This window comes from Chrysemys picta, chromosome 8 (genome assembly GCF_011386835.1).
Source record: "Chrysemys picta bellii isolate R12L10 chromosome 8, ASM1138683v2, whole genome shotgun sequence".
Classification (NCBI taxonomy): domain Eukaryota; kingdom Metazoa; phylum Chordata; order Testudines; family Emydidae; genus Chrysemys; species Chrysemys picta.
In genome coordinates, this window is record NC_088798.1 from 110,621,411 (window position 1) to 110,645,570 (window position 24,160).

Consider the following 24,160-nt stretch of genomic DNA (forward strand, 5'->3'; position numbering starts at 1 on the left):
GCCGTGGCAAAGAGGTCCACCTCTGGGAGACCCCAAATCTGAAATGTGCGATCGAGAGACCAAGCATCCAGCGCCCATTTGTAATCCTGGGAGAAATGTCTTCCGAGAGTCCTGAACGCCAGGAAAATATACTGCAGACACATGGATACGATTGTCTATGCACCAATTCCATAGTCTTACAGCTTTGTCATAAACAGAAGGGGATCTCTCTTCTCAATTGATATAAAACATGTAGGCCACATCATCTGTCATGATCTTGATGCACCTGCTCCTGATCAATGGCAGAAAACAGAGACAGGCATTTCTAACTGCTCTGAGTTCCAGCAGCTTGATGTGTAGAGTGATCTTGTTCGGAGAACACCAGCCCGAACAGGGTGAGTGTCCAGGTGCGCTCCTCAATAGAGATGCATCTGTTGTTACTTTGTTACTGTAACTGCTGGGGGTGGCTGGGTAAACTGGACACCAGCATGGACACTATGGGAGTCTTCCCACCAATCAAGGTAGTCCTTTACCAAAAAACATAAAAATGGCCATATTGGGTCAGACCAATGGTCCATCTAGCCCAGTATCCTGTTTTCTGACAGTGGCCAATGCCAAGTGCTTCAGCCCATTCCCAGCTTCTGGTAAACAGAGGCTAGGGGAACTTACAGAGAGAACAAATTCCTGTCTACGCTGTGTTTGTTTGGAAGGCAAATGGTTCTGAGCCACCCCTCTGAGCCACCCCTATAGGGAGTGAAGATGCAACCTTGGATGGCTTACTATGAAGGTGCAAAGCTGCCATATGGCCCAAGAGTTTAATGCAGTTTCTTGCAGATGTTTGAAGACTGACCTGGATGGTAGTGACAGTGTGATAGTATCATAAATCTGTGCACTGGAAAGTAAGCCTTGGGGGTTGTCACATCTAGGGATGCCCCTCTGAATTCTAGGCCTTCTACAAGGGTTAAAGTAGACTTCTGGATCTTTAGGTGAAGCTCTAGCTTTAGGAACAGTGCTATGGCCTTCTTTGTGACTAATAAGGTCTCATCATAAAATGTATCTTCCAGTAGCCAATTGGTGAGGTACCGGAATACCACACTTGCCTCCCTGTGGAGGTTCATGGGGCACAATCACACCTGAAGTGGAACACCCATAAGGATATTACTCGAAGAAGAATCCTCACTTGTATCCCATCTGAGTGTAAACTGCAAGCAAAAAAACAAGTTCACGGAACCAACTAATATGCCTAATTACCTGGACATGTATGCACAATTCTTCTACAGATGTAAGGAAATTTTCTACTGCCAATGTGCAATGCGCAGTTTTTTCCCCAAATCTTGGAACACAGGAATTGCCAGAAGAAATCAAACCACTGAGGTCCATCTAGTCCAGTATGCGGACACTGATAGTGACCATAACCAAATGCCTAAGGCCTGGTCTACACTAGGCGTTTATGTCGAAGTTAGCGCCGTTACATCGAATTAACCCTGCACCCGTCCACACCGCGAAGCTATTTAGTTCGACATAGAGGTCTCTTAAATTCGACTTCTGTACTCCTCCCCGACGAGGGGAGTAGCGCTAAATTCGACATGGCCATGTCGAATTAGGCTAGGTGTAGATGGAAATCGACGCGAATAGCTCCGGGAGCTATCCCAGAGTGCACCACTCTGTTGACGCTCTGGACAGCAGTCCGAGCTCGGATGCTCTGACCAGCCACACAGGAAAAGCCCCGGGAAAATTTGAATTCCTTTTCCTGTCTGGGCAGTTTGAATCTCATTTCCTGTCTGGACATCGTGGCGAGCTCAGCAGCACTGGCAACGATGCAGAGCTCTCCAGCAGTGATGGCCGTGCAATCTCAGAATAGAAAGAGGGCCCCAGCATGGACTGATCGGGAAGTCTTGGATCTGATCGCTGTGTGGGGCGATGAGTCCGTGCTTTCCGAGCTGCGCTCCAAGAAACGGAATGCAAAGATCTAAGAGAAGATCTCTAAAGACATGTCAGAGAGAGGATACAGCCGGGATGCAACGCAGTGCCGCGTGAAAATCAAGGAGCTGAGACAAGGCTACAAGAAGACCAAAGAGGCAAACGGACGCTCTGGATCCCATCCCCAGACATCCCGTTTCTACGAGGCACTGCATTCCATCCTAGGTGCGGCCGCCACCACTACCCCACCACTGACCGTGGACTCTGAGGATGGGATATTGTCCACGGCCGGTTCCTCGGACATGTTAGCGGACGGGGAAGATGAGGAAGGAGATGAGGAGGACGAGGCAGTCGACAGCGCTTACAACGCTGATTTCCCCGACAGCCAGGATCTCTTCATCACCCTTACAGAGATCCCCTACCAACCGTCCCCAGCCGTTAACCCGGACACAGAATCTGGGGAAGGATCAGCCAGTAAGTGTTTTAAACATCTAAACATTTATTTTTAACAGAACAGGAATATTAAGAATAACAACAATGGGTTTCTCATGATTAGTTTGCCCTAGGCGCTTAACGTTTCAGTCCTGGGCAGTGCAACTATTGAAAAAAAATCTAACAATGTCCGGTTTAGCATGATTGTTCTGCCCAAGCCGCTCTACTGTTTAGTCCCTGCCAGTGCAGCTACAGTAAAATGCGGTCTATATGTCCGGGGATAGAGCAGAAATCCTCCTGGGACATCTCGAGGAAGCTCTCCTGGAGGTAATTGGAAAGCCGTTGCATCAGGTTCCTGGGGAGAGCAGCCTTATTGGGTCCTCCGTAGTATGACACGTTGCCGCGCCACGAGACCATCAAGTACTCAGGGATCATTGCCCTGCACAGCAGGGCGGCATACGGCCCTGGTCTTTGGAGGCTCTCTCAAAGCATTCTTTCTTTATCACTGTCTGAGATCCTCATCAGGGTGATGTCGCTCATGGTGACCTGCTTTGAATTAGGTAGGGGAATGTTAGTGTTGGGACTGCTTGCCGGTTCCTTTACAGAACTGTAAACGCTGGTTTGCAGCCACGCGGTGGAGGTGGGAGAGGGGCAGCCTACAGGGATCGTTCCCGGGGACAGCCGCGAGGGGGTGGGACAGGGGCAGAGTTCCTGCTTGCCGGATTGCTGGCAGCAGGGACTGACATTGCTTTCAACGTGAAAGGAGGCCAGTGCTAATATTAAAGTTTTAAGCTGCCACAAGTCTACGGCTTACCATGTCTGCCTGCTACACAAATTCCGGTGTCCTGCCCCGCTTCTCAGATCTGCTGTGCAAGACCCCAGGCACTGAATGCGAAGGCCGAGAATTCGACCTTGTCCTGAGTGCGCATGTGATAGGTGCTGTGCATGGTCTTGTTCACAGAGAAAGACTATGTTCTTTGTTCACAACTACATTTATCTTTCTGAGGAATTCACTCCCTTTTTCCCATTCCCACAGCCACATCTGCGACTGTCTCACAACCTAGCCTGGCATCACACTCCCAGAGGCTAGCGCAGATTAGGCGTAGGAAGAAGAGGACACGGGAGGACATGTTCTCGGAGCTTATGGGCTGCTCCCGAGCCCAGGCAGCACAGCAGACTCAGTGGCGGGAGAACTTGTCCCAAATGCACCAAGCACACATGGAACGGGAGGAGAGGTGGCGGCATGAAGACCAGCAGGCGACTCAAACGCTGCTTGGACTAATGAGGGAGCAAACGGACATGCTCCGGCGCCTTGTGGATGTTCTGCAGGAACGGAGGCAGGAGGACAGAGTCCCGCTGCAGTCTATCTGTAACCGCCCTTCCCCGCCACCAAGTCCCATACCCCCCTCACCCAAAGTGCAAAGAAGGAGGGGCGGCAGAGTCCGTGCAAACTCTCACTCCACCCCTGCAGACAGCTCTAGTAGTAGAAGGCTCTCATTCCCCAAAATTTGACAAGTTCTTTCCTTCCCGCCTCACACAAGCCCCCGTCCAAGTTTCACCTCCCAGTTCCATGTGTAGTTGCTAATAAAAAATATGTTTCTGTTAATTACTGTTTCCATCATGTTCTTTTGGAGGAGGGGGGGGAAGGGGGTTGGTAATTGGACAGGACAGTCACCTTTGGCAGGGTACATAGGCGGGGGGCAGGTCCAGCAGCAGGGCTCATACACAGTGCAGTCACTAGTTACCCTGGTCAGTCTGGGAGGTGGTTTTCATGTTCTGTGGTGGGGGGGTAGGTTGCTTTGTGACTTTGTGGCGGGGGAGGGCAGTTACAGATCTTATGCGGCGGTCCTTATCCTGGATCACAGAGCCACGCAGCAGGGGATCTGTAACCGTCCTCCCCCTGCCACAAAGTCACATAGCCCCCCCATACACACAGTCCCGATCAGGAGGGGTGACAGGCTCCGTTGAAACAACCAGCCCACCACAGCGGAGCCTGTCAATCCTGGAGTTTAGAAGCGTCATTTGCGTCACTACACTACACCCGCTCCCCACCACAGTCTGCGTCCCAGGTTTAAAACATTCCCACGAAAACAGTAATAAAGAAAACGGTGTTCATTAACAAAGTAGAAGTGATTTTATTTCTAAACGTGTGTTGGAAGGGGGTGAAGGGGGTATGTAACTGGAGAGGATAGTCAACATTGTGACGTTGTGCAGTCTATATGGTTTTATAAAAACTTGATAAGTCAATATAATGTAACTGAGATAGTTTTAGAGAAAATACGGTAATAAGTGAATGTAAGTAACTGGGATATGCCTCATGCAAAAGGTCTCTTGTAAGGTATCATTACAAAGCTTATAATCTACTGAGTGTGATCATCTGATTTGTATAAATGTACCACTCTTGTATCTAAAACTAGAAATATAAAATGTAACTCTGAGGGCCTATTGTAATTGTGTAAAGTGTGGACCATTAATGATGGTTTGGAATCTTGATGACTCCCATTGTCTGCAGATGGCTGTATTTACCTGTGAGTCTTCCTGTATATGTGTGTGCTGGCAAGTGAGCAATGAAGTCTTGCAGTGACATGTGATCATGTCACCTGAACTGGAATCCATCTTTAACCTGGTGCTTTTCCAGTGAGGGGGGGTGGAAACCCAGAGAGACAAAGAGTTCCCGCCTTATGCAAAAGATATATAAAGGGGTGGAAGAGAACAGAGGGGAGGGAAGCCATCATGAAGAATCCCCTAGCTACCACCTGAGCTGCAGCAAGAGCTGTACCAGGGGAAAGAATTGTGCCCAGGCCTGGAAGGTGTCCAGTCTGAGAAAAACTTACTGAAACATCTCTGAGGGTGAGATTATCTGTATTTAGTTTGATTAGGCATAGATTTGCGCATTTTATTTTATTTTGCTTGGTGACTTACTTTGTTCTGTCTGTTACTACTTTGAACCACTTAAATCCTATTGTCTGTATTTAATAAAATCACTTTCTATTTAGTAATTCACTCAGAGTATGTATTAATACCTGGGGGAGCAAACAACTGTGCATATCTCTCTATCAGTGTTATAGAGGGCGAACAATTTATGAGTTTGCCCTGCATAAGCTTTATGCAGGGTAAAACGGATTTATCTGGGTTTAGACCCCATTGGGAGTTGGGCATCTGAGTGCTAAAGACAAGCACGCTACTGCGAGCTGTTTTCAGGTAAACTTGCAGCTTTGGGACAAGTGATTCAGACCCTGGGTCTGTGTCTGGGGCCAGACGGGAGTGTCTGGCTCAGCAAGACAGGGTGCTGGAGTCCTGAGCTGGCAGGGAAAACAGAAGCAGGGGTAGTCTTTGCACATCTGGTGGCAGCTCCCAAGGGGGTTTCTGTGATTCAACCCGTCACAGTGGATTTAAGTGGTTCAAAGTAGTAACAGACAGAACAAAGTAAGTCACCAAGCAAAATAAAATAAAATGCGCAGATCTATGCCTAATCAAACTGAATACAGATAATTTCCTCACCAGTTCCAGAGTGCTCCCTTTTACAGGCTAAGCTCCTTTTAGCCTGGGTCCAGCAATCACTCACACCCCTGTAGTTACTGTCCTTTGTTTCAGTCTCCTTCAAGTATCCTGGGGGGGGGGGGGGGGGGGGGTGGAGAGGCTCCTTGAATCACAGAAACCCCCTTGGGAGCTGCCACCAGATGTGCAAAGACTACCCCTGCTTCTGTTTTCCCTGCCAGCTCAGGACTCCAGCACCCTGTCTTGCTGAGCCAGACACTCCCGTCTGGCCCCAGACACAGACCCAGGGTCTGAATCACTTGTCCCAAAGCTGCAAGTTTACCTGAAAACAGCTCGCAGTAGCGTGCTTGTCTTTAGCACTCAGATGCCCAACTCCCAATGGGGTCTAAACCCAGATAAATCCGTTTTACCCTGCATAAAGCTTATGCAGGGCAAACTCATAAATTGTTCGCCCTCTATAACACTGATAGAGAGATATGCACAGTTGTTTGCTCCCCCAGGTATTAATACATACTCTGAGTGAATTACTAAATAGAAAGTGATTTTATTAAATACAGACAGTAGGATTTAAGTGGTTCAAAGTAGTAACAGACAGAACAAAGTAAGTCACCAAGCAAAATAAAATAAAATGCGCAAATCTATGCCTAATCAAACTAAATACAGATAATCTCACCCTCAGAGATGTTTCAGTAAGTTTTTCTCAGACTGGACACCTTCCAGGCCTGGGCACAATTCTTTCCCCTGGTACAGCTCTTGTTGCAGCTCAGGTGGTAGCTAGGGGATTCTTCATGATGGCTTCCCTCCCCTCTGTTCTCTTCCACCCCTTTATATATCTTTTGCATAAGGCGGGAACTCTTTGTCTCTCTGGGTTTCCACCCCCCCTCACTGGAAAAGCACCAGGTTAAAGATGGATTCCAGTTCAGGTGACATGATCACATGTCACTGCAAGACTTCATTGCTCACTTGCCAGCACACACATATACAGGAAGACTCACAGGTAAATACAGCCATCTGCAGACAATGGGAGTCATCAAGATTCCAAACCATCATTAATGGTCCACACTTTACACAATTACAATAGGCCCTCAGAGTTACATTTTATATTTCTAGTTTTAGATACAAGAGTGGTACATTTATACAAATCAGATGATCACACTCAGTAGATTATAAGCTTTGTAATGATACCTTACAAGAGACCTTTTGCATGAGGCATATCCCAGTTACTTACATTCACTTATTACCGTATTTTCTCTAAAACTATCTCAGTTACATTATATTGACTTATCAAGTTTTTATAAAACCATATAGACTGCACAACGTCACAAACATTAACTGGGTAAAGAAACGGGGGCAGGTTCAGCTTCTCTGTACACTAACTTAAAAGTCACAGGTTACCCTGCTCAGTCAGGAACCTAGCTTTCAAAGCCTCCCGGATGCACAGCGTGTCCCGCTGGTCTCTTCTAATCGCCCGGCTGTCTGGCTGGGCGTAATCAGAAGCCAGGCTATTTGCCTCAACCTCCCACCCCGCCATAAAGGTCTCCCCCTTGCTCTCACAGAGATTGTGGAGCACACAGCAAGCTGCTATAACAATGGGGATACTGGTTTCGCTGAGATCACAGCGAGTCAGTAAGCTTCTCCATCTCCCCTTGAGACGGCCAAAAGCACACTCCACCACCATTCTGCACTTGCTCAGCCGGTAGCTGAAGAGTTCTTTTTCAGTGTCCAGGGCGCCAGTATAGGGCTTCATGAGCCAGGGCATTAGCGGGTAGGCTGGGTCCCCGAGGATGACTATAGGCATCTCCACATCCCCAACAGTTATTTTGTGGTCCGGGAAGTAAATACCTTGCTGCAGCCGTCTAAACAGACCAGAGTTCCTGAAAACACGAGCGTCATGAACCTTGCCCGGCCATCCGACGTAGATGTTCGTAAAACGTCCCCTGTGGTCCACCAGTGTTTGCAGCACCATGGAAAAGTAGCCCTTTCTGTTAATGTACTGGCTGGCCTGGTGGTCCGGTGCCAGGATAGGGATGTGAGTTCCATCTATGGCCCCACCGCAGTTTGGGAATCCCATCGCTGCGAAGCCATCTATGATCGCCTCCACGTTTCCCAGGGTCACTACCTTTGACAGCAGTACATCAACGATTGCCTTGGCTACTTGCATCACAACAACCCCCACGGTAGATTTGCCCACGCCAAAGTGGTTCGCGACTGACCGGTAGCTGTCTGGCGTTGCAAGCTTCCAGAGGGCTATGGCCACTCGCTTCTGGACAGTCAGGCCTGCTCGCATCCGGGTGTCATTGCGCTTCAGGGCAGGGGACAGCAACTCACAAAGTTCAAGGAAAGTTCCCTTCCGCATGCGAAAGTTTCGCAGCCACTGGGATTCATCCCAGACCTGCAGCACTATGCGGTCCCACCACTCAGTGCTTGTTTCCCGGGCCCAGAATCGCCGTTCCACGGCATCAACATGACCCATTGCCACCGTGATGTCCTCGGCGCTGGGTCCCGTGCTTTCTGAGAGGTCTGTGCTACTCTCAGACTTCAGGCCCTCACCGCGGTGCCGTAGCCTCCTCGCCTGACTTATCTGCATCTGCCTCAGGGAAAGGTGGATGATAAGCTGCGAGGCGTTGAGAACGGCCACAACTGCAGCGATGGTCGCAGCGGGCTCCATGCTCGCAGTGCTGTGGCGTCCGCGCTGTCACTGACTAGAAAAGTGCACGAACTGATTTCCCGCCGGCGCTTTCAGGGAGGGAGGGCGGGAGTGATGGACGGATGACGACAGTTACCCAAAAGCACCCTTGACACATTTTTTTTACCCAGAAGGCATTGGCGGCTCCACCCAGAATTCCAATGGGCAGCGGGGACTGCGGGAACTGTGGGATAGCTGCCCACAGTGCACCGCTTCCAATGTCGACGCTTTCCCCGTTAGTGTGGACTCTCAAAGTCGAATTACTGTCCTTAGTGTGGACACACACGTTCGACTTTGCAATATCGATTCCAAGAATTCGATTTAAGTAAAATCGAACTACTCTCGTAGTGTAGACATACCCTCAGAAGAAAGGGCAAGAAATTCCATACTAGACAGTTAATAAAGTAACCTGCCTGGATGAGAAGTTTCTTCCTAACATTCATGTGTGTGTTAAACCAAAGGCACTAGTACCCACCAAGAACTATGTCCATACCAATGTAATGTGATGCTCCAAGAAGATCATTGGTAGCAGGGTTCAAACTCTGCAGCCTCTGTATTGAAAACTATGAGCCTCTATTGCCTGAGCTAAGACACCCAGGGTCTGTTAGCCAACAGCTGTAGCACACAAAAACCTCTGTGTGGTCCAGCAATTGAAGCAAGTCAGAATGCCATACTGAGTAAGGATGGGTGATGCCAAGTTTAAAACTTCAGTCATTTGTGCAGTCATGCTTAAAAGGACATAATTAGAATCTCAGACAGCAAAGTGGTGGGTTTTCGGCCTTCAAGATAGCAAAGATGGCTTAAAGGATTACGTTTTATTTTTCAGAAGAATTCACCTTCAGGCAGACTAAGCATTTAAAAATTCAGCCCAAACGGTTGATATTTGAGGAAATTGTGAATGCCTGGGATTGGATTATAATGGAAGCTGTTTTGCAACCTTAACTATAGTGATTGTGAATGAGCAATCGCTACAGACAATTCCAGTTAAACAGCAATCTACCTTTCCAATTAACTGCAAGAAAACAATAATTAAACTCTCCTCACAAAGAATTTTGGACATATTAACTTATAGAGTGGAACTTCAAACAATGGGTATTACTGTTTGTTTTGGGACTCCTCTCCGGAGCACAAACTCATGCACAATCCAAGCCCCCAAGCTGCAAGCCAGTTGGTCTTACCTCTGCTAAATATTTCCTGAAGTTTCTGGTCACTAATTAACGCGTTGACCGAGTCTCTCAGTTCAGATTGCTCCTGCAGAACTTGGTTCTGGCTCTCTGTTCCCATCTGCCAATGACAAAGAAGTCTTGAATGCAAGAAAGCCAGTAGACAACATAGTAGTTATACTACTGGGGGCCACAGCTCTCTGGCCTCTCTCTATTCTGGAAACTCTAATGGAGAAGAATATCTGACCTCCATCAAAACAAAAGTAAACAAGCTTTCTCAAGATGCCAGGAAATTGATCAAGACCACTATGCACAAGCAGTTTTGGAACCCCTATAGCAATGATTCCCTCTGGATGGGGAGGGTCTATGCAGCACTCAGCAACTAGAGGCTCCTAAAACAAAGGATGGGGAAGAGCTGGGACTTTAAGACTTTCTGAATGGAGCTGGAGATCAGGGCCAATTCTTGTATTTTTTCACGCCCTCTCTATCTACCCAATACCCATGAGGACCCCCACCACATCTTGAAAAAGAATCAACCTGGAAAGCATGGTATGAAGTGAAATCTGTACTCTGTCTGAGAATGCCTCTTCAAGTACCTGAAACAGACATAATCCACTGGCATCAGACAGGAATCTCAGGTCTCGGTCCAGAAGAAACTCCACAGGAACCACGGAGCCTAAACCCAGCTTATCTACTAAGGGAGTGAAGGTCTGTGAAGAAGAAAACTTGAATGAAGGGTCTGGAAACAGATTAGGGGGACACTCAGACACAAGTAATACCCTTCTGCAGGATTCATATCCTCACAGGGAATGCCCCAATCATTCATAAAATACTTCATTACCAAGAAGTTAACATTGTAAGTAAGACATTTTTAAACAAATACAGCATAAATACTGAAGACAAACAACAGAAATAGCCCACGTCAAGTAGCTTGCACTTCCCAGCGCCTGAATTTTAAAACAAGAGGAGCCACCACCAGCAATTTAATGAAAGTGAAAGGCATATTTCATTTTCTCCAAATCATCTGGTAGTCAACTCTCCTTATAAGAAAGTGGAATTACACTAGGACTTATCAGTGCTGAGTCCCAATATTTCTAGGAGCCCCAGCAACCCAGGCAAAGTATCACAAGGGATTACATACATCGCTATTTGAAAGGGGCACTTTTATACTTTCACGTCATGTAGCAGTAAACACTATTATGGACAGACTAATGAAGGGAAGAATTTTTCGTTACGGTCATTTTCTGACAAATGAAAGTGCATGTCAGGAATACTATTAAGATACCTGACAGCAGCACAAGAGAACAAATTCCCAGATCAAAAGCTCTTTGTACTATTAATTTCTAGTTTTAATGTTTCACAAATCTATGAGCTGAAGATCAGGTAGCTGCTCTACATATTTCCGATATTTGAACCCAACTTAAGCATGCTATCAATGCAGCTTGCGCTCTGGTGGAGTGAGGTCTCATGGTTGATGGAGGACTCTTATTAATATCATAAGAAGTTTAATTCAATACCCATTTTGAAAATATGTGATGAAATGGTCATCCCTTTTGATTTATTACTATAAGCAATGAAGAGTCTTGAAGTTTTACAAAAAGATTAGTTCAGCGGTTCTCAAAACTTAATTGCACCACGACCCCCTTCTGACAACAAAAGTTACTACATGACCCCAGAAGGGGGGTGGGGGGGGGAAAGACTGAAGCCTGAGCCCGCCCCAGCCCTGCTGCCCCGGGTTGGGGGGGCCAAAGCCAAAGCCCAAGAGCTTCAGCCCCAGGCAGTGGAGGCCTGTAAACTGAATTCTGTCACCCAGGGCTGAAGCCAAAGCCTGAGCCCCACCATTCAGGGCTGAAGCCCTTGGTCTTTGGCTCTGGGCCCAAGCAAGTCTAACACTAGCCCTGGCAACCCTATTAAAACAGGGTCCCAAATCACTTTGGGGTCCCAACCCACAGTTTGAGAACCCCTGATCTAGTTCTTAACAGCCACCTTCTCACATCTGAGATATTTGATTTAAATTCAAAAGGTGAAGAATGTGTTATGGGGGGAGAGAATACTAAATGAATAAACAGATATGAAAATCTGATAGTACTTTAGGACTAGAAGGTGGATGCAATCTCAGTTACTCTATCCATGTGAAAAACTGTATGGAGGATTTATCATTAGGGCTTGTAATTCGCTTTTTCTACATGCTGATGTAATTGCCACCAGGAACGCTACCTTCACTGATGATAGATTAATTGGACAATTTGCCAGAGGTTCAAAAGGGGGCGGGGGGGAAGAGAGAGGGAATCCATCAGCAAAGAAATCACTAAATTTGAAGTCCCATGTTGGAGTGAGCTTTCCCACAGGAGGAAAAGTGTGGCCAAGCCCTTTAATAAATGTATTCACTGACTGATGAGAGAAAATTGTACATCCCTCTACAGGAGAATGGAATGCAGATACCATTGCCAAATGGACTTTGGTTGAAGAGATAGATAGTCCAGAGTGCTTTAAAGATAAGAAATAATCTAATATTGTTGGAATAGAACACTGACATGGAGCATAACCTTTAGTCTTTGCCAAATGGAAACTTTTTTCTTTATGGGTGGTGTACGTAGTCCTAGTGGATAATTTTCTACTCCAAAGAACACTGCTCTGCACTTCTGAAGAACACTTATCTATTGAGAGCATTCAAATATCACCCAGGCCATGAGATGCAATGAGGATTGGGTGTGAATCAGACTGTGACTCTGTGATAACATCTTCCTAAACTGGGAGTGTGATAAATTTATTATCTGAGAACCAAAACTGGTGAAGCCGAGCAAGAGCCACCAACATAACTTGAGCTTTTTCATGACTTATTTTCTTTAACACTTTTGGGATCAGAGGAAATGGAGGAAAAATATACATAAAATGGTGTGACCAAAAAAAAAAAAAAAAAAAAAAAAAAAAATCATGAATGCATCTATTCGAGATTGCTGACTCTCTCCTGCTCAAGAGCAAAATATCAGACATTTTCTGTTTAGAACTGAATAAATCTGGGGAAGCCACCACTCTTGGAAAATCCAATTTAGTACTGACATTTTAAACTTTCATTCATGGGAAGAGTACATTGTCCTGCTTAGTGAGGTTGCTAGACTATTTTTCTCTCCAAAAAGAGAAGAACTGTCAGACTGATGTGACACTGAATGCACCATTCCCAAAATTTTATGGCTCCTTGGCCAAAAAAAAAAAAAAAAAAAAAAAAAAAAAAGTGGCTTCATCTTGCACCTCCCTGTCTAAGTCCTAGGAGGCCATGCAATTGTCCATGAGAACTTGGATTGAAGAACTGTGTGTAACAGGTAGAAATGCTTTGCAAGCTAATCTCACCACCTTTAATTTTAATACATTTATGTGAATCAAGGCTTTTAGATGGGACCAGAGGCCATGTGTCTGACCATCCTCTATATATGCTCCCCAGCCCATCTTGGATGCAGCTGTTATCAAAGCTTTGGAACGATCAGAGGGGCAAAGAGAATTCCAGCACATATACTTTCTTCTGTCCTCCACCATTTCATCGAGGATAGAATTTGAGCTGGAATCAGCACTTTCACTGATGTATCCTGAATTGTTGGGCTGTAAACAGACTTGAACCAAGCTTGAAACAGTCTGAGACGTGACTGGGCGAATGTGGTTACAAATGTACATGAAGCTATATGTCGCAGAAGTTTAAGGCACATCCTTATTGTTGCTTGAGGGTAAATATTGAAGTGTAGAATCAGGTATTTTATTATCTGAAATCTGTCCAATAGGAAGGATTATCTCCCTGCTAGTGAGTCCAGGAGCACCGATGAACTCTGTGGATTATGACAGAATCAGATTCAACATTTTAAAGTTAATCCTCAAACCCAGGGATAAAAGTAAATGCATCAGTTTCTTGGAGGACACTATGATCTGTGTTTGACTTCCCCTGCACAAGCCAGTAGTCTAGCAAAGGGTACATACAAAATCCTTGTCTGTTTAGATGGGCTGCAGTTACTGATAGGCACTTTGTAAACACCCTTGGTGCTGATGAAATTCCAGAAGATAGGACTGAGAATTGGTAATGACTCCCTACAGCCATAAAATGTGTATACCTTTCCAGGGGAGGGCAGGTGGGGGGAAGAAGAGTACTGACACATGAAAATAAGCATCCTCTATCGAAGTAAAGGGTAATGAACCAGTCCATGGTATCCAACTGAAGCGGGAGTTACTACGTGGAACTTGGCATACCAAATTAATTTGTTGAGGTTCCTGAGGTCTAGAATCGGATGCAAGCCACCTCTCTTTTTCGATATGAGGAAATAGGAGGATATTGGAAAAGGTTTCTATTTTCCCTGACATGCTAACTCTATTGCTCTGAGCTTAATCAGTCTATTTCCTGATGAACGGCACTCTCATAAGAATGGTCCCTGAAAAGGGATCAGGAAGAGGGGTGGAAAGGAGATATGTATTGAAATTGAATGGTATAACCATCCTTGATTACTTGAAGGACCCATCAATCTGTGGTGATTGCCAACCAAGCCTCCAGGAAACAGTAACCAAAGCATGAAGAAAAAGATAATCCCTGTGGATTAGTCCAAGATCCTTGACTGTTGCATCAAATACCACACTGCTAGATAAGTTAATGGAGGATAGGTCCATCAATGGTTATTAGCCAGGATGGGCAGGGATGGTGTCCCTAGCTTCAGTTTATCAGAAGCTGGGAATGGGCAATGGGATGGATCACTTGATTCCCTGTTCTGCTCATTCCCTCTGAAGCATGTGGCATTGGCCACTGTGGGAAGACAAGATACTGGGATAGATGGACCTTTGTTCTGAAGTATGGCTGTTCTTATGGAAGGATGCTCAGTTGGGATGTTGGATGTCTGTCCTTGTCTTTAGTCAGTAGGTCTGGGAAAAGCTGAATATGGCTGCACAGACCCAAGAACATCCAAAGAATGCTCAGGAATCAGAGCTAGGCCACTGAAGCAATCAGGATCACCAATGCTCCATCTTATTTGATCTTCCTCCGGATGCAAAGTAAAAGAGGGATGGGAGGAAATTTGTACATCAGCAGTTCTGACCCGTGAATGATAATGCATCCCCTCTGGAGCAGTAGGTGGGGAATTTCTTGTTCTCCTGAGACACCAAGAGATCTCGGCAGTGGGGTTCCTGTCAGGCAAGATGTTTCATATCACCCAGTCATGTAGTTCCCACTCTTGGTCTTTGAAGAAAAGTCTTTTGAGGCTGTCTACCAATGTGCTGTGCATCATTAGGAAGTGCACTGCTGAGATGGTGATCTGGCAGCTAATGCACCAGTTCCACAGATTGACAGTTTCTATGACAAGAGGTGTGACCCTTGCTCCTCCCTGTTTGTTGATACAACCATTGTCAAGTTTTCCAATATGACTTGAACATGCAGGATTCAAATAAACTGTCGGTATCGTTTGCAGGCTCTGTGAACGGCACATAACTCCAGAATGTATATGTGCAAAGGGGATTCTTGGTGGGTCCAGATACCCTGTCTTGCATGTTAGTTGAGGCAGGTTTCCCATCCTCGCAGAGAGGTGTCTGTAATTAATCTCCTTTGTGGGTGAGGGAGGGGCAAAGGGAGCCCACCATGCACACCACCTACCCATCTTCCACCAGGAGAGCAGGGTCAGAACTCTGTGGGGGCGCAAGATCAGTTTGTCCAGGCTGTGCTTGTTGTGCACGTAGACTGTCTGTAATCATGCCTGTAGACATGGAAGACAGTCTTCGGAGGGGTGTCACATGTATACATGGCCACAAGACCTAGGAAGGTAAAACAAGCTTGAACTATTGTCTGCAAAGCTGAGTGAAGAGGTCCTTCATTGCCTGGAATCTGTTCTGCGAGAGGTATGCTTTGGCTCTGGTTAAATATAGGGCTGTTCTAATAAAATCTATAGTCCATGTGAGCTCAAATGTAGTTGTTTTCTACATTTACTTGGAGCCCTAAGAAATTTAGGAGTCTAAATAGGGATAGGGATGTTGTCTGTACTTCTTTATAGGACTTCCCCATGAGCAGCCAGTCATCAAGGTGTGGAACACTGACAAACCCTGGTGATGTACGTGAGCTGCCACTACCAATAAGATCTTTGTGAATTCCCTTGGTGCCACTGAGAGGCCAAAGGGAAGCACTCTGTATTGGTAGTGGTCTAGGGGCCTACAGCGAATCTCAGGAATCTGTGTGCAGCGTGGATGTCTTTGTGGAAATAAGCATCCTTTAAACTGAGAACTGTGAACCAGTCACCCTTGTTTAGTGAGGGAATTATAAAGACCAGCATGATCATTCTGAACATGAGTGGCAGATGAAGATATTCAGCTGTTTGAGATCTTGTATGGCTTCCAGCCTCATTTCTTCTTGGGAATAAGGAAATATCTTAAGTAAAATTATTTTCCTCTGTGCTAAGCTGTACTGGTTCTATGGCTCCCAAGCGTGACAGGGACTCTTCTAGTCAGAGCATCCTCTCATAAGAGGGGTCCCTGAAGAGGGATAGAGAAATGAATGAATGGGTAAACGCAACAGGTGGACTAACTTGCAGCTCTTGAAAGTCCCATCAAAAAGATTCTTTAGTGGGAGGCTGAGGCTGGAAAAAGAAAAAAGGGAGGACATTGTGTTTACGAGGCTGAATTCTCTAGTGTTTCCTAGGCAGTTCAATGGCCCTTTGATGGTAGAATGGTTGAGGAGCTGGTTGTTGTCTGTGATACAGAGTCTTGGGGTATTTCCTCTGCAGTGCTGGAGTATGTACAGATATCTGCAAGTGAATGGTTGCTCTTAAGTCTTTGATGGAATAGAACAGGGGTAGCCAACCTGAGCCTGAGAAGGAGCCAGAATTTACCAATGTACATTACCAAAGAGCCACAGTAATTCATCAGCAGCCCCCCCCCATAAGCTCCCCCCGTCCCCCACTCCCAGCGTCTCCCGCCCACCGGTTGCCCCGTCAATCAGTGCCTCCTCCTCCCTCCCCACACCTCCTGATCAGCTGTTTTGTGGCATGCAGGGGTCTCTGGCGGAGGGGGGGAGGAGTGAGAGCATGGCAGACTCAGGGGAGGGGGTGGGAAGGGGTGGAGTGGGGGGAGGGCCTGTGGCAGAGCCAGGGGTTGAGCAGTGAGCACCCCCCAGCACATTGGAAAGTTGGCGCCTGTAGCTCCAGCCCCAGAGTCGATGCCTATACAAGGAGCCGCATATGGCTCTAGAGCCACAGGTTGGCCACTCCTGGAATAGAAAGGTTCACTTGTTTTCTAACTGAATAGGTTATTTCCTTCAGAAGGCAGATCCACCACTGTGGATGGACTTCTTTGGGAAATCCAGAGGACTGGAGCCACAAGGCCTATCTCATGACTATGGAAGTTGCCATCAAGCAGGAGGCTGAATTTGATGCATTCATTGAGGCCTGGAGGTTGATCTAGCTAGAATTATTTACTTTCATTGATAATTGGTTGGAACTGAAGTCTATCTTGAGGGAGTTTGTTGGTGAATTCCAAGAACTTATTGTAATTAATGAAATCATACTGCAGCATTCAAGCTTAATAGCTTGCTATGTGGAACAGTAAGTTCCTCACAGTGAAGTTTTCTCCTAAAGCAGTCTAAATGTTTGGCCTTATCAGTGGGTGCCAACTTGGGTGTTTGTTTCATTTGGAGACAGCTTACAAAACTAAAGAGTTCAGAGTGGGGTGTTAAGGTGGCAGATTACTAGTTCCTCAGGTGGCACAAAATATTTCTCATGCTTCCATTCTGAAAAGAACAGATAAGTGGCTGCAGTATGCCAGGCCATCATGGCTGATTCAAAGATGGCCTCATTAAGTGGCAGTGCCACCTTACTGGGACCAGCACTCTGGAAAATATCCAGTAGCTTATATAGGGTGTCCTGTACTTCCTCCAGGGGGCCGTGGAGTGTATCCATATTTCTGCTCAGGGAGACCTGAAACTCTCTGTAGTTAGGCAGTGACAATGAGGCCGATGTGATCGCTTCATTTGGGGACAAGTACGATAACCTCACAGTGGCAAGCGGTGCCACCTAGTCAGCTTGCTCCTCTTTCTTAGATTGTTTCTTAAGGGGCTGAGGTTCTTCCCTATATGGGGCAAGCGGTCTTGACTCCTAATGTGACCTTATAGATTCAAGCTGTCACATAGTGGGGTCCCTGGGACCCATATAAGACCAGTATAAAGGGATGTAGCGGAGAAGAGGTGGTCCCTGTGGAGAAGGGTACCGCTGGTCTTGAACTGGGTAGTCCCCCTGTAGCAGGGTGGACACCCGCTCCTGCCTGGAAGGGCTTGAAAGCAGCCCTGGAGAGGGCTGCAGCTCTAAAAGCTGGGCTGATTGGGAAAGTGGCCACAGCTGGGCCACATCCCAATCAGGCCACAGCTGGCCCGTATAAAAAGACTGGGAGCCAGGAGCTCAGGAGTCCCTCTAGCTGTAGAGGGAGATGGGCCTGGCTGCAGGGAGCTAGAGACAGGGTACCTGAGTGGAGCAGGGCTGGGGAAAGGCAGAGGAGCTGGGGAGCTCCAGCCTGGAAAGACCCAGGCTGCGGCCTACCATAAGGCTAATAGGTACTGGGGGTTGCAGGGGGCAGCTCATGGGTAGGCAGTGGCAGCAGGTCCGAACCCCTTTGCCTGTGATGAGTGGCTGATACTGCAATCAGCCCCAGTGAACAGGAGCTAGATAGAGACTGGGCAGTAGCCGAACATTGAGGCGAAGTGGGGATAGGGGTTCCCTTGGGAGGGAGACCCAGAACTGTGGGGGTACTGCCAGGGGGCAGCACCCCAGACAACAGGGCACCGGGTCCAGGACGGACACGGGGGCCAAGCAGCAGCGGGACACTAGACTGCAGAGGGTGCTCCGGAGGTGGGATGAGCTAATTCCCGGAAGTGACCAGCAGGAGGCGCCGCAGGGGTAGGTCCGCACACTTACACCCCCCACCCCCCATGAGAGAGGGAAGGTGCTCATGAGATCTTGGAGGGCTGACCCCTATCTTGGGGGAGTTGGGGAAGCTCTCCCACTGACTCTGAATGCAGAGGAAAAGGAAGCTTCTGTATCAACTGGCAGTGCCATTGGTATGGGAGACCTTATTGTGCCTCAACTGTACCAGTAAGTTTAGGGACATCCCTGGTTAGGACTGGATCTGACAGTGGCCTTGTCTACACTACTGGGGTAAGTCGACCTAAGTTACGCTACTCCAGCTATGTGAATAATGTAGCTGGAATCGACGTAACATAGGTCGACTTACAACAGGTGTCTTCACTGTGCTGCGTCAACGGGAGATGCTCTCCGGTCGACTTACCTTACTCTTCTTGGGGAGCTGGAGTACTGGAGTTGACTGGAGAGCACTCTGCTGTCGATTTAGCATCAATCTCCTGGTAGTGAAGACAAGCCCAGTATCAGCGATTCTGGGGCTCGTATAAATAGTAATGTCCTCCACAGTAGTGCATCTAACTGGATACTGGAGAGTGGAATGGACTTCTGTCTCACTGGTGCCACCAGTGTTATTGTCTTCAGATAAGCCACAGTCCTCAGTACCAACTCCTTCCCTCTCAGCACTGGTATCCTTTGCCAGAGGATGGTCCGATCCCTTCAACTAGAGACAGTTTGGGGAGCAGGTTTGCCCCTGGGTGACAGGACACCAGTACCATATGCCTTGTGAACTCCTGACACTCCCATACCAGCACAGAGACTCACCTAAGAGGTGTCAGGAAGGACGTCCTCTCTTTTTGCATAAGAGCTTGGGAAGGGGATTTCTCATGTTTCCTATGGGAGTGCTTGCTCTTACCACCCTCACATCTGCTTGAGACGGTCTAACTGTGCTCTGATGTTAGAGCCAGAAGCCAACATGCTCGCAGAGGTACTTCTCAGTGTCTCTGGCCAATGCACAGGGGGGGGGGTCTGACAGGTCAGGAATGGACTGTGGCCTCATTGTGTGGTCCATGAGGAATATTCCAAGCCTGAATTCATGGGCCTGACAGGTTCATCTAGGAAAGATCTGGCAGATATTGCACTTGGCTTCACCAAGGCAATAGAGGAACATATTGTGGTCCTCACTGACCAAGAAAGCCTGGGAGCAGGCCATGCAGATCTTGAATCTAAGGATCCTGGGCATACTGGGGACCTTGTACAGGTGGGTGTCCAGACACAGGGGACCCTCATAGCCTTAAGAACTACTAATAATCTTTTCATCAATAGCCAAATGCCAGTTTTATTTCTCAGAAGTTTAATTTGGTAAATTTGCTTATATATTTTAAAATGTTAAAAGCTGCCCTGTATCCAAGATAACTAAACCAATAAGTCAATTGCAAATTAAGAGTCATATCCAGTTAGTGCAGTGGCTCTCAAACTTTTTTTTAACTGATGACCCCTTTCACCTAGCAAGACTCTGAGTGCAACCTCCCCCTTATAAATTAAGAACACTTTTATATATTTAACACCATTATAAATGCTGGAGGCAAAGCAGGATTTGGGGTGGAGGTTGATAGCTCGCAACCCCCCATGTAATAACCTCGTGACCCCCGAGGGGTCCCGACCCCCAGTTTGAGAACCCTTGAGTTAGTGAGCTATAGAGGCTTTGCACTGCTCTGTTTCTTGTTCATGTATGTAATCTGATTATTAAAAAAACAAAATTCACACAAAAGTTAACCTAGGGAGAGATTGGCTAACCATTCTAAACATGTTAAACTGTCTAAACTAGTTGCTAAGTGGTATTTCAAATTATGCTAGATAACAAGTATTAATATGATTAAAATAACACACCCCCACTACCTCTTTCTCCCCCCCCCCCCGTTCTTCCCTCCCCCCAGTCTAGACACGGCATTAGATCCTGTAGCGCTTAAACATCTAACTGCCTCAGAAAGCACCACAGTCCACAAGTTATGAATACCCTGCTAGTTGTTCTGCCAGCCATTAACATCTCTGGTCTCAAAAGCTCTCCTGAGGAATGCAAGCCACACAGATTAAGTATACCCGGGGGCATTTACAGACTCTGCAAGAAATCTCAGCCAGACACTACAGCCGCATCTACACGACAGGCACTATAGCAGCACAGCTACAGCATTGCTGCTACGCCACTGTAGTGAAGACATTTCCGACATCAACAGGAGTTTTTCAACTCTGTAGGTAATCCACCCCTCCGAGTGGGAGCAGCTAGGTAGACTGAAGAATTTTCCCATCGACTTAGCTGCATCTACACCAGACATTAGGTCAGCATAGGTTAGAACTCAGGACTGTGAATTTTTCACTGACAGTACTAGCTACGTTGACCTAACTTTTATGTATTGACCAGGCCCTCAAGAAACAATCTTTTATGAAGTCTTCCAGGGACTCTGCAGACTTTATAAAGCCAACAGGGTTCAGAGGTTTGAAAAAAAAAAAAAATAGTTCCAAATTTAACCCAAACTTTTCCAAGTTATATCAGAGAGATTCTTATCAGGGACCTCATAATAAATGAGCTAAGCTAAGGCCTGGTCTACTTGAAAACATTATGTCAGCATAACTATGTCACTCAGGGGTGTGAAAAATCCACATCCTTGAGTGGCATAGTTAAACCAATGTAAGTCCCTGTGTAGACTGCGCTAGGTCAACTGAAGAATTCTTCCATCAACCTAGCTACTGTCTCGAGGAGAAGGATTACTTACACCGTCGGACTGAAGTGCTACAATGGTGCAGCTGTGCTGTTGTAGCATTTTAAGTGTAGACAAGCCCTAAGATGTTTTAAAAAAATGAGACCGTTTCGGGGGGGAGGGGGGGAGTGAAAAACCCAGAGGTTCTCACAACTTCAAAGTTTACATAGATCTTGTCCAAGTCCCCTCTGCACCTTTCCCAGCTCCCACGTTTTTTTCTGGATTACAGCTCCTAGAAATTTCAGGCAGCTTAGTTGGCAATGTTAAGAGGTGGCTTTGCAACAAAAGGTTTATAGCAAAGATATCCACAATCTCAGTTATGAGATGACTTCCCTACATAGTGTCACTGTTCTGGCCAAATACTTACCAGTGCAGGCCACTGTGCAAGTGAGATCTGAGTTCCCTGAAGCAGAACTGGATCACTTCGAGGAGCCCATACCAGTGACCCTTCCAGCAGCAACACTATGACCTCTTCAGCATGAACTTTCACCCAGGCATGTTGCTTCCAGTTGCAGCCATCAAACTCCACAAAGATCTACAAAAACATATTTAACATGTTTCAGACACCGTAGGTGGGTGGAAACCCTACAAACCCACATGGATAAAGACTTCAGCTTTAGTCAGGAAAATTAGTATCACTTGAGAACACATGCTTCATATCAATATTAGATCGTCATGTCTGCATAGCTACCACACACATTACCAAAGAGACAAATCAGAGAAGTGCATGGTGACTACAGAAAATTGGAAAGAGTTCATCTCCCCCCCATACCCCACCAATTTCAGGTATGGTATCTTTCCATGAGATATGAAAGACATGCACCAGTTGCCCCCTTACCCTAAAAATCCAGCTGGAAGTAACACACTCCAAACAGGCCTCTCAAAGATCATAGAATTATAGAACTGGAAGGGACCTTGAGAGGTCATCTAGTCCAGTCCCCTGAACTCAAGGCAGGACTAAGTTTTATCTAGACCATCCCGGACAGGTGTTTGTCCAACCTGCTCTTTAAAACTCCCAATGATAGAGATTCCACAACCTCCCTGGGCAATTTGTTCCAGTGCTTAACCACCCTAACAGTTAGGAAGTTTTTCCTAATGGCCAACCTAAACCACCCCTGCTGCAATTTAAGTCCATTGCTTTTTGTCCTATCCTCAGAGGTTAAGAACAACAATTTTTCTCCCTCCTCCTTGTAACAACCTTTTATGTACTTGAAAACTGTTGTCCCATCTCAGTCTTCTCTTCTCCAGACTATACAAACCCAATTTTTTCAATCTTCCTTCATAGGTCATGTTTTCTAGACCTTTAATCAAATATGGATTTTTAACTGCTTTCAAACCCACCCTAAGTTTCCAACAGATTTGCCCAACTGTTATGATAAATTGTTACAAGTGTTATTCAATCAAGTATGTTTCATGTCCAGAGAGCACACTCTAAATGGGAAATTCTTCTCTTACATTGGGTGGGCACTGCTATTCCATTCTCTAAAATATGGACACACACTTCTGTCAGTGTTTGGGATTATCCAGATTTATCTACTCACTAGAAACTTTGTAATATATTAAGCCTCCCCTAAAATACAATTGCAGTGCACTTTAACATATTAACCCTCAATCTCTCAGGTAGCATCCCTGTTTTTCAGCCAGGTAAATGGAAGTACGGAGACACTGAAGTGACCAGTCTGAAGTTACACACTGAGTGGTGAAGACAGGAACAGAATCCAGGAGTCTCAGTCCCTAATCTAACCACTAAAAGGACACTGCCTTCTGTAACAAAGTGGTCTCTGGCGGGACACAACTAAGGGCTTGCCTACATTACCTGCTGGATCGACGGGCAGTGATCGATCCAGCGGGGGTCGATTTATTGTGTCTAGTCTAGATGCAATAAATCGACCGTTGAGCGCTCTCCCATCGACTCCGGTACTCCACCAGGGCGAGAGGTGCAGGCGGAGTCAATGGGAGAGCGTCTGCCGTCAACTTACCGCAGTGAAGACACCGCGGTGAGTAGATTTAAGTACGTCAACTTCAGCTACATTATTCACATAGCGGAAGTTGTGCAACTTAAATCACCCCCCACCCCCCACCCCACCAATATAGACCAGGCCTGAGAGTATCAATTCAGGCAGGACAAATTGCTTAGAGCAGGGCAGTTACAGCCCAAGGCTGGGTTTCCTTTATTACTAAGGCACACCAAACCAGCCAGAGAGGACTTTGGTTTTACCCCTCTGGCTAACCAGAAGTCATACAAGCAATTCCCTCAGATATGCCAGTTCCTTTGTTTCACTACCAGCACCGCTCCTTATGGGGATGACTGGTTATGAAAACCAATAGCCCAGTAAAAGAAAAAAGGTTCTCCCGATCCCAAAGGACCAAGCCCAAGACCCAGGTCAATATACAAATCAGATTTTAAACCACAAATCACAGTTGCCAATCCTTTAGAATCTAAAGGTTTATTCATAAAAAGAAAATATAGATGAGAGCTAAAATTGGTTAAATGGAATCAATTACATACAGTAATGGCAAAGTTCTTGGTTCAGGCTTGTGGCAGCGATGAAATAAACTGCAGGTTCAAATCAAGTCTCTGGAGTACATCCATAGTTGGGATGGGTCATTCAGTCCTTTGTTCAAAGCTTCAGCTTGTAGCAAAGTTCCTCCAGAGGTAAGAAGCAGGGTAGAAGACAAAATGGAGTGGTTTCCAGAGCCTTTCATATCCTCTGCCATGTGGAGCTCTCCCAGCGCTGCAGGTACTCCACCTCCCCAAGGGGATTAGCTTACAGCGCTGGGAGCCACTGTTTACACTGGCGCTTTACAGCGCTGTAACTTGCTGTGCTCAGGGGGCTGTTTTTTCACACCCGAGCGAGAAAGTTGCAGCGCTGT

The 24,160-nt window shown here is 46.5% G+C and overlaps 1 protein-coding gene across 5 annotated transcripts in view; it reads right to left on the reverse strand.

The window, feature by feature from the left end:
• The window catches only part of KDM3B (lysine demethylase 3B), a 109,899-nt gene that overhangs the window by 64,302 nt on the left and 21,437 nt on the right, over positions 1-24,160 (reverse strand). For all 5 annotated transcript variants that reach the window (XM_065555252.1, XM_065555251.1, XM_065555250.1 and 2 more), the window contains exons 2-4: positions 21,654-21,821; positions 10,275-10,388; positions 9,694-9,799 (exon numbers count right to left, since the gene is read on the reverse strand). In XM_065555252.1, coding sequence (XP_065411324.1) covers positions 9,694-9,799; positions 10,275-10,388; positions 21,654-21,821 — 388 coding nt within the window. The remainder of the gene's footprint in view (positions 1-9,693; positions 9,800-10,274; positions 10,389-21,653; positions 21,822-24,160) is intronic.